This window comes from Sander lucioperca, chromosome 21 (assembly GCF_008315115.2).
Source record: "Sander lucioperca isolate FBNREF2018 chromosome 21, SLUC_FBN_1.2, whole genome shotgun sequence".
Taxonomy (NCBI): domain Eukaryota; kingdom Metazoa; phylum Chordata; class Actinopteri; order Perciformes; family Percidae; genus Sander; species Sander lucioperca.
This window is the reverse complement of record NC_050193.1, coordinates 13,875,780-13,886,801: the sequence shown is the minus strand read 5'-3', so window position 1 is coordinate 13,886,801 and position 11,022 is coordinate 13,875,780. Positions and strand designations below refer to the sequence as shown.

At 40.4% G+C, this 11,022-nt stretch overlaps 1 protein-coding gene across 2 annotated transcripts; it reads left to right on the top strand.

Annotated features, from left to right (window-relative positions):
- The first annotated feature begins 308 nt into the window (after positions 1-308).
- pecam1 (platelet/endothelial cell adhesion molecule 1) lies at positions 309-10,717 on the top strand. Of its 2 annotated transcripts, none has more exons than XM_031320936.2 (15): positions 309-565; positions 686-709; positions 2,297-2,590; positions 3,345-3,641; positions 3,734-3,994; positions 4,108-4,389; positions 4,548-4,838; positions 4,919-5,200; positions 6,817-6,955; positions 7,088-7,155; positions 7,321-7,374; positions 7,964-8,053; positions 8,148-8,204; positions 8,821-8,843; positions 10,347-10,717. In XM_031320936.2, the coding sequence occupies exons 1-15, from the start codon at positions 508-510 to the stop codon at positions 10,515-10,517; spliced, it is 2,391 nt and encodes a 796-aa protein (XP_031176796.2). In that variant the 5' UTR covers positions 309-507; the 3' UTR covers positions 10,518-10,717. The 2 variants fall into 2 exon arrangements, with proteins under 2 accessions (XP_031176796.2, XP_031176794.2); XM_031320934.2 differs by having other exon boundaries at positions 10,344-10,717.
- The last annotated feature ends 305 nt before the right edge of the window (positions 10,718-11,022 follow it).

The following is an 11,022-nucleotide window of genomic DNA, read 5'->3' as shown; positions in this document are numbered from 1 at the left end:
AAGACAATACAAATATAGACACAATGAACATCAGACAAACAACACACTTCTATACAAATGTTGAAGTCTCTCTGGAGAGCAACAGTCTCTTATATGACCAAATGAAGTCATAGCATATCTCAAAATGGTTGTCATCTATAATAAACTGTTATTATGTATTATGTAAGAAACACCCTTAAAGGGGTCCATGCTATGGCTATATACTGTATGGCATTATTGTTGAATCTCTCACAGTAAAAACACAGTAAATGCTAGATTCCTGAGGAAGTAACATCCATTTCCTGGTCAGTCAAGCAGCACAAGGAGTGTGTATGATAAGACGAGGAACACCCCCTCACCCCCATCACCACCACCCCTGCCGGACACACCACAAGTTTGTCCTCCACACACTCCACCTCTCCCTTCCTACGGCCCTCCCCGTCCTTCTGACTGCCCTTTTGGCCTCTGTCTCTTCAGCCCTCTGCAGCTGTATTTTCATCTAACAGCAGTGAACCACCATCACTCAAGATGGACTCCAGACCCCCCAACCTGCTGCTGCTGCTTCTCACCTGCCTCCTACACTACTGTAAGGACCCACCGTTGTGCTGCTTCAAGGATAAAGGATGTTCCTTCAGTTAATTAAACCTATATCTGATTCTCACTTCTGTTCTTTTCTTCCTATTCCTCTGCTTTTCTCCAAACACAGGGCAGTGTGCCAGAGGACAGTCATGTAAGTAGTACATTATACTGTATATTTGACTCTTGTTTAATAATTGGTCCAGAGGGTTGTAGTTTCTCCAGCGTTGAGACAGTTTTGGGTTATCTAGTCCTTGCTGTATTAGGCAAGAAAGATATTTTTACCTCGCACAGTTATTTTTTGCATGAAATGGGCATTGTATCATGCACTTCTGGCCTCCTTGATATTTTCAAGTCTTAAGTGAGATTCATTGAAGCTATTTTTAATCTTCTCAGGGGAAGCTGGGTAATCTTTCAAATCAGCATGAGTTTGAATGAACCTCCCAAATTTTGAATAGCTTTCAAACAACATGTATTTGAATTAAAATGCTGAATCCTTCTTGTTTTCATCTTGAGCTGTGTTTATCTGGAGCTCATAGTTAGGTAGCTATAAAAAGGCAGTCAGTGTCTTAAAGGAATAATTCAACAGTTTGGGAAAGACACACTTCTTGCCGAGAGTTAGATTTATACCACTCTCCTGTACCACGCTCAATATAAGACTACAGCCAGCAGGCGGTTAGCTTAGCTTAGCTTAGCGTGAAGACTGGAAAAAGGGGGAAACAACTAGCTAAGGTCAAGGTAACAAAATCCACCAATAAAGCTCACAAATAAACCTGAACTCTTGTTGTCAGTAACCAGCTGAAACTCCAGGAAGTTACTGCTTCTGGTCAAGAAATATTCTTGTACATAAAAGCCAGTAAAATAGTGAATTATCAGTTTTATACATCGGTTTTTGCACAGATTAAACAAAAGATATCTGACGTGTTAGTTGGTGAGCTTTAGATGCGCAAGTAGAGAGATTTTGTTATTTTTTTGGACAGAACCAGACTAGCTGTTTCCCTCTGTTTCCAGTGCTTCTTTGTGCTAAGCTAAGCTAATCAGCTGCTGGATGTAGCTTCATATTTAGACATTTTTGAGACATTAGCGTACATACATGAGGGTGGTATCAATCTTCTCATCTAACTCTCGGAAAGAAAGAGGATAAATGTATTTCCAATAATGTTGAACTACTTTAAAATTGCATGTATATTTACAACTAATTTTAATTCAACTCTACTGCTTTTTTTCCAGAGCTTTAAATGAACTTTCTCTACATATTTCTACAGTGGCTGAGTTAGTCATTTACTGCCTCAGTCCCTCCACATCACTGAGCCTAAACTCACAGCAGTGCTTTGAGGATGTGGACTTAAGTGATTGTTTCGTGGCTGTTGAGTTACACCATGCTGTTGTTGCTGAGGGAGAGCAGAAGCTGGGATAAATCAACTCAGCTCTCCCGGGGGGGGGCAGAGAGGGTCAGATGCTGTTTGTTGAAGCTTTGTCCTTCCTTCAGCACTGTTACTGTGCAGGAGACTGGAGGCCAGGGAGCACCTTCCTTCACTTCCTTAAGACTTCACCTTTATTGTGAAGAGAATAATAGATCCTGACTGTTGTATTGTATAACTGGCTCAGTCACTGATGTTGGTTTTACACAAACAAGACATGCGGTCCTAATTATTTCTTTCTATGTGTGTGTGTGTGTGTGTGTGTGTGTGTGTGTGTGTGTGTGTGTGTGTGTGTGTGTGTGTGACATTTGGACCTCCAGCATACACTATAGATATCGTTGGCCTTACAATCCTACCCAGCAGCACAGTTCAGAGCGGGACACCGGTGACCCTACACTGCCAGGTCAAAGTCAGTCATGACAACATCCCTCACCTGAATCATACTTTTCAGCTCACACGGGACGACATTCCAGTCCACTCCTCTTCCACTGTAGAAGACACAGTCGTATATGAACTTAACCCGGCCAGGGCAGCTGACTCTGGGAGTTATGAGTGTCGTGTCACAGTCAAGGACAAGAGCAAAGCAAGCTTCAGCCAAAAACTCAACGTCAGAGGTAGAGCTATGTATTGGTACAATAGATTTTAAAAACAAAGGTTGATTTGTTTTCAATTGGTTAGATTTGTTTGTTGTTATTGCTGATTTTGTCTGACAAGGGCGGTATGACATGAACAGTTTGATAATATACCTGAAATTCTTCCATATATCAGCACATTTTTGGGGAAATAATCAACACAAAGTAGTTGGACAAAACCAGTGTTTTTTTTTCAATTGATAAATAATTCACATTACTGCCAGCCAGTTTACACAGCATGGGTTGTAGACTGATTTCCTGCCTTCTGCAGTATAAATAATGTAAGCATTTTCAGACACCTACAACTTTTCTTGAGTTAAATATCAATCATATTGAATATATATTAGTTATTGTTTTGTAGATGTTATTCCATGAAAAATAGCACACTTCTTAAAATACTTCAAAACATAAACATATTGTGGATGCTGTAAAAAAAAGTGAGTTTTGTATTTTCTTCCTTATATTTTATTGCATAAGAAAAAAAGTATTTTGACTTAAAGCAAACTTTGGTAAATTATTATCAGGAATATAAATATACAACCTTTTTTAGTTAATAGGCTAAAACACACAAAATCCATGGGTATGGCACTTTAAATCCTCAATATCCGTTGTAATTTCATACACTATACACCCAGGCAGCTCATATAATGTGTACTATTATATCTGAACAAACAACATCAGTACGTAGATTAATGGCTTTAATTCCCACTGTCCTATTGGGTTTTCCTCTCCTCAGGCCTGCAGACCCCCATTCTGCAATTGAATAAGACTGAACCCTATGAGAGTGAGGAGTTCACAGCCACCTGCAGTGCTCCGGATGAGAAAGGATCCCTCATCTTCCGGTTTTACCAGAGACTTAGGAATGGAGACTTTGAGAAGATAAAGCAGCCAGCGCCTAATGGGAACTCGTCAGAGACCACACTGGTCCTGAGGAGGATTGGAGACCACTACCTGTCCTGTGACTATGAGGTCAATTTGGTTTCTGGGGCCAGACGCTCCAACCGCAGCAACGAGACTTTAGTCATAGTCAAAGGTGATTAGTTAAAGAGCTGTCATGGCTCCAAGAAAATATCAGCTCGCTTAAAGGGGCTTGTGTGATTGACTCTTCTGAGTTGTGTCTTGCAGGACTCTACATTTCACCGGTCATGAATGTGCTGCCCTCCCCAGAAGTCTTTGAGGGTGATATAATAGAAGTGGTCTGTAAAGTGGTGAATCCACCGAAGAACGTTGAAGTATTCCTGACGAGGAACAGGAGGATCCTCAAGCAAGCCCTAGTCAGCCTCAATCATCGATTGACTGCGCAAGAAGGCGACTCTGGGGAGCTTGTGTGCAAGGCAGAGTGGGGCAATGTGCAGAAAGAAACCTATCAAACAATCACAGTCAAAGGCAAGCACTGGATAACTGTTTGTTACGAAATGTGTAAAATTACATTAAGTACCCCCTCATCATCAGTTGAAAGCCTTGTATAATGCTTGATTTTTGCTGTCCCGCTTCCACAGAGCTGTTTTCAAAGCCACAGCTGACCGTGAATCCCATAGACATATTTTTGGGAGACCGCTTCAAACTTACCTGCTCTGTCGTCATTTATTTTCCTGAGAGGATCAGCAATGAAAGCATACAGTTCTCCATCTACAAAGATAACGTCAAACTCAACCATGAAGAGACATACATCACTACGGCACACCCTTCTGAAAATGGCAACTACACCTGTAAAGCCCTGGCTATTTCTCTTACACACAGCATTGATAAAGAAAGCCAAACAGTTGTTGTTAAGGCAAAAGGTGAGTCATCAAATGCACGAAATTAAGCATGCTGACATTAGCACATCTAAATACAGCCTCACAGAGTAACTAGCATGGCCGTCGACTCTCGTTAATCAACGTCTGTCTTGTTTATTTTTCTGTTGCACTGACTAACTGGCTAATTATCTTATCCCCAGTTCCTCTTTCAAAACCCATGTTGAGTGTGGTGGGGGGAACGCTGGTGTTGGGAAAGAGCTTCCAGCTGCTCTGTCACAGTGACAATGGCACTCTGCCCATCACCTACACCCTGCACCAACCTCACATGCTGAGTGAGAGCAGGGTGGTAAGCAAGCAGGGGGAACAGGCCATCTTTAACTCCTCAGCCATCTACAAGTTTTCAGACTTAAATAGCTTTCTGTGCCACGCGAAAAACAGACAAAACAAGCCTCCCATGACAGGATCAGGGCTGCTACGTTCAACCATCATAGGTGCGTTGGATGACGACTCATTCAAACAAATTGATGTTAACATGGTGAACTACAGGTCTAACGTGTTTTACTCCATGCAGAGCCCGTGTCAAAACCAGTGTTGACCAGGCTCCACGGCATGGGGGACGTCTCTGAAGGGCAGGACCTGACTCTCGTCTGCTCTGTTCAGAGAGGCACTCTTCCCATCACCTTCACCTGGTACCGCACTGAGACAGAGGGTGCACTCGCCACCCAGACCTCCATGATACTGGAAGGATCCTACAACATCAGCATTGTCAGAAGAGAGCACCGAGGGGGCTACTACTGTCTGAGCACCAACCAGGCCAACGAAACCAAACAGAGCCACACTGTCATGATCGGAGGTGTGTTTTTATCTTCAGTAGATGATGGTCATGGGTGCGATTCTTGTGTGTCGATCTTTGTGAGGGCCAATTAGGGTTTTAGAGAGTTAGGATGTCTTTTGCAAAGTGAGACCATCTGTGTGATAAAGTCTGAAATTATATTTTGATTTGAGTTTGAAAATTTCCTCCATTATTTTGTAAACATGAAATATGTTTTTTGTGCTGTTGGAAAAAGAATAAGTTAAAGTGCTACGCCATAAGGGTACACAGATTGTTTTTTGACTCAGCATTTCTAAGGCACACTAACAGAGACCAACTTTAAATAATTGAGCCAATGAGTTTGAAGTATAGACACTGTGGCAATTATTACATAAAGTTATTAAATAAAATAATTAGGGCTGTCAAAATAACGTGTTCATTTCGATTAATTAATCTGAGAAAAAATAACGTGTTAAAAAAAATAACGCAGATTAATCCATTTCATATTGACGTTTGACCCGGAGCCATTCTAGCCACCATTGGACTGTAAAATGAAGGAGGGAGACGAGAATGTGCTGCCTGGATCATTAATTGGAACATTTACTTGTAAAAATCTTCTTCCTGCCAACCCTGGCTACCGAAATCTGGTGTCACTGATATGTCTGCACTTCTCTCTGGTGCTCTGATACAGACAGGCAACACAAACACCGCTGCACGTGACGCTAGTTAACACTATACTCAACAGCAGCTAACATTAGCCTACCGCTAGCTAGTTAACACTATACTCAACAGCAGCTAACGTTAGCCTACCGCTAGCTAGTTAACACTATACTCAACAGCAGCTAACGTTAGCCTACCGCTAGCTAGTTAACACTATACTCAACAGCAGCTAACGTTAGCCTACCGCTAGCTAGTATCTGGATTAAACACGGTTAAAATGCTGACAGCTAACTCTAAACGGTGTAAAGTTTGACTGTGTTTTACTGTAGAGGATTCAACACCGGTATGTAACAATCTGCAGCTGACTTCAGAAAAACAACACAGACGGTGCGTTCAATGAAACTGGTAAACTACAGCCTCGTGGTGCATTTGAAGTTATTGTAAATGTCCTTTTCCCATCGGGTGGTTGTTTTTGTCGTTCAACAGCAATTTACTAGTGAAATAAGTTATTGTTATACATTATTATTAAATCATTTAATTTTGACCATATGGCCTTAGCAATAAACAAGCCGTTCTTTAATGTCACCAACTGTTGTTTAGTACCCTTTTTTTTTCTTTTCTTTTTTTACTTTCTTAAAAAGTATCGGTTCAGGCACCGTTAATTATGTATGCGATTAATTTTGATTAATTAATCACAGAGTATGTAATTAATTAGATTAAATGTTTTAATCGATTGACAGCCCTAAAAATAATAAATATTTAGAAAATGTAAAGTAAGTGCTGGTATTTGCATTCATTCACATGTTTGGCATCCAGCTACCACTCTCTTCTCTATGAGGAGCGCAGGTGTGAACACTTGCATGATCAGGAAATGAAAGTATTATATATGTATACCCAGACGTGAAAGACACTACACTAAGCAGAAATTCTGTGTTTTTAAATCTAATTATAATATGATTCATACCCATCCATATATTTCATTCAAATGTATTCTGCAGTGAAGATGGCTGGCTGGAAGAAAGGTTTTATCGGTATTATTGTCTTCTGCATCCTGCTCATACTGGCAATGAGCCCCATTTTGGCCTTTAAAAGACGTCTCCTTTTATATAAGAGGAAAAGAACTGGCGAGCTGTCGGTGTAAGTAACATTGCTCATATTCGTATCTACCATCAGTGTTTTGGAGGTGAAGAATGTGATTAACAAGAGTGGGTAATAATGCAGTTTCCTGTTTTAAAAAGCTGATTGTGTTTTGTGTCCACCTCCTCGTAGGAAGTCAGCCAGCACCAAAATGGAGCGGCTAAGCCTCACCCAGGCCGAGGTCAATCAGGCTGCCAATGGTAAAGTCTTTCATGCTCATACAAATACTGAGCCGCAAACTGTACTTAAGAGCAAAACACGAAATTCATTTTAAAAATGTTTTCTTTGTTTACTGTTTAAACATGAAAGTGTTGGTATATACTGTTTCAACAACCACCATTGTTGCTGTTTTTGTCTCTGTGTAGTCACTCCAGGCATGATAGGAAAGAGTGTTTGGAGTGAACATGCATCAGGCTCTGGTGAGTGTGTAGACAGTTTTACTGTTTTTTAATTAATCCCATGAAAAGAGCAAATCTAACAATGTGTTAATCTGTCCTTCAACAATTTCTGGCATCCCTACTCTATCTGTGATTCTCAGCCCTGAACCTACTGGTTGCTACTGAAGACGTAAATTAAAAAAAAAAATCACAAGTACATCGTTCCATTAAAATAAAAAAGCAATTTCATTTAGCAGCTTGTCAATGTAGTTTTAAGCAAAAGGTACTCAAAGGGGAATAGATAATGTATTTGTTGGGGACTATTTTCGGCTGTGGATTAATACACATTTGGTGCACTAGTGAGTATTTCCAGCTGCAGGACAATGTATGTGGGATCAACTCAAAGGAGCATGTCACTCAATTCAACAGTGTGGCCCGTTGGTGTGCTTTAATAGTGGACAACATTTAAGCTATATTTGACTTTGGCCAAGCAGACAAGAAAGACAAATATAGATTATCAAAAGTGTTATCCTTTAAATGTTACCTAATTTGCCTGCTATACTCTTTGATTTAAATATTTTATAAAAATGCTATGAAGTATTACTACAGCTTGCTACTCATCGTACTGCAGATTCTGAGGACCAGAATAGTGTGACCGCTCCAGAAAAGCCAGAAACTCAATACGCTGAGGTGCAGACCAGAGAGGCAGATCCTAACAGAGGTGAGACTGCCTCTGAATTTGAATATTATTAGTATAATCTTTTTGAATTTAATAAACACTGTCTAAAATACTTTGTGTATTTGGTTGTTGACAGCACTGGTGAAAAAGGGCACAGACACGGTGTACAGCAAAGTGCGTAACTCCAAGCAAGGTATGACTAACATCCTGCTCTTCATTCATGTCCCACTTACGTTGATGTGGTGAGAGAAATGAAGCTGCTTGCTGACTTTTGAAAAAGAAAAAGCGCCAGGAAACAGGATCAACTCCAACTCTAAACATATGCATTGTTATTGAAAGAATGTCCCATTAAAACAGAAGGCCCGGTCCCCAGGTGTCCACTTCCTGCTTTCGTCAAAGAGAACTTCCTGTTCTAACAATCAGAGCAAAAGAGTGTGTACATCCGTTAGCAACACGCTCCATTGTTTCATACTCATGGGGGAAACTTGTCCATTGTTCAGTCATTGGCTCCTAATAACTCCTTATGCTTTAAATGTCAGCTCTAGTGATACTATCAATGATGCACAGAAGTACAAGAAAACACAATAGGCATGTTTTTTGCTCTATGTGCTCTAAGAAGAGACTTGCTTGTAGATAAAGACTGTATTAGCACATACATATTAGTGTAAATGTGTGCAACACGATAAGCTCCCAGTTTTCAGGGATGTGGGCACTGTTCATGGGAGTGCTCCTGATGACTATACAAGCCCTCCTTTAATCCTCAGAGTCCTTTTGTTTCCTGAGTTTGTCCTTTTGCTTTGTTTTTGCAGGTGTTCCAGAGCAGGCTGATGGTGTAAGTAGAAACACACACACATCACGCGTAACAGTGCATGCACACACTACAAAAAGGCAGACACACACTCATAAATCTGTGATGTCTTTGCTCAGAGAGACCTCTCACTGACGGACACAGTGCAATAAACGGAAACCCCGTGGAGTTTGTAGACAGGTAACTGAAAGTATTGTATTCTAAGTAAAACACTCGCTTCATTTTACTTGTTTGAAAATGTGTGATAATTTACAAATAATTATGTAGGTGTCCCGCAAAGAACTATGCAATTTGGCACTAATTGTGTTCAATTGTTACACTCCAGTTTATTAATTCCAGTGAATTGACCTTAGTAAACCTCAGTCAGTAGGTCAACTGAACATTCAGAAATGTGTCTACAGGCAAACATACAGTTCAACATGTACGAGGGATAATGATTCCTATGATAGAAAAATGATTGTACATTTTTACTTGTTTACGTGTTTTTCTTTCTCCCAAAATCAAGAACTGCTTTTAAACTCAACTTACTAAGCAAAATAGAAGAACAAAACTTTTTCAAAACTGTCGTTTTAGTCATGCTAGCAGCGTTTCTCTAGGGATGGCAATGTCGATTGTTCCACCATGTTGGTCCAAATTGAAATATTTCAGCAAGTTTTCATTACCATGAAATTTTGTACAGACATTAATGGTCCCCAGAGGTTGAATCCCACTGACTTTGGTGATCCTCTGACTTTTTCTCTATAGTGCCATCATTGACTTTTGTGTTTTTAGTGAAATTTTCTTTGAAACTATGGTTTGCCATTACATTTGGTACACACATTAATGTTCACCTCAGGATAAATTGTTTTTTAGAGAGGAAAGCTGAGATATGAAAGGGGAGAGAGGAAGACATGCAGGAAAACCGTCACAGGTTGGATTCAAACCCTAGACCTTCTGCATCGAGGAATAAACCTCCTCTGCACATGTACGCCCGCTCTACCAACTGAGCTAACCGGCCACAACCTATGCCGCTTTCATCAGCCACAGCTACAGGCTACTTTGCGTTTAGTGTTAGCAAATGTTAGCATGCTAACATACTAAACTAAGATGGACATAAACATGGTAAAAATTTCTCCTGCTGAACATCAGCATGTTAGTATGCTGATGTAAGTACAGTCTCATGGAGCCTCTAGCATGACTGTAGACTCCTGTTTCCCTATAATATGTACCAATTACATGTATTTTTTTCCACTTTCTAGAAATTATTCGGAAATAAAGTCCTACCCAACAGTATGAGTTATTATATATTTTGACCTTAAAATATCAGTGCAAGACAGATCTGAAACTGTAACTTTCTGCTTAAAACAAATGAGTTGACATACAATATACAAATACATACATTACAAGCAGTCGGTCTGCCATGCTGATCGATATAGTCCTGAATGTCATGCAATCTTTCAGACGGTATCAGTTTTATAGTTAGTGATCCAGCCCCTATTGTTTCTTCACATAAACCTCATATTTCATGGTTTTGTCACTTCTCAGCAGGGGTCAGTGGAGTATGCACAGCTGAATCATGATACAGATCACCACAGTGACCACGGTAACCATGCTGACCACAGTGTCCCGGATGACTACATAGATGACATTGACGACAGTGTTCACATCAACACTGCGGACCAGGGGGAATGCAAACATGACCCAATGCCCAACTGTTAACTGACCAACAAGAATATTTATTCCCTTATTTATCCGGCTCGTTAATGCAGCTGGAATGTTTTGCTCTAAAAGACCTTAAACAGCTCTAAGCATTCATGTACTTTTTGTATTTTTGTAACACTTTGCAAGGAACATCCCACATTGTAAATTCACTTGCTTTGTTGTTTGAAGGGCAAATAAAATGTGTTTGTTAAAGTGAAATGTTTCTTCTTCCTTCTCTGGTAGTTATTCTTGCCAAAACACAGAAAGAGGATGTGTGTTGTGTCCGCAAAGGAAAAGACATTCAAGTCTATATCCTTCCACTGGTGGCAGTGGTGACAGGATCTGAATAGAAAGGCAGGTCTTTGAAGTGAGCAGAGTAGTGATACTACTACCTCTTTAGTGACAGCTGTGAGAATCAGTGCTTTCTGTTTAAACCACTAGAGGACAGACTTCAGGCAGCACTGCATGGAAACTCAGTGCCATCTGGCTGTGATCTCTCTCACTGCGAGGGGGGCTTTCACTG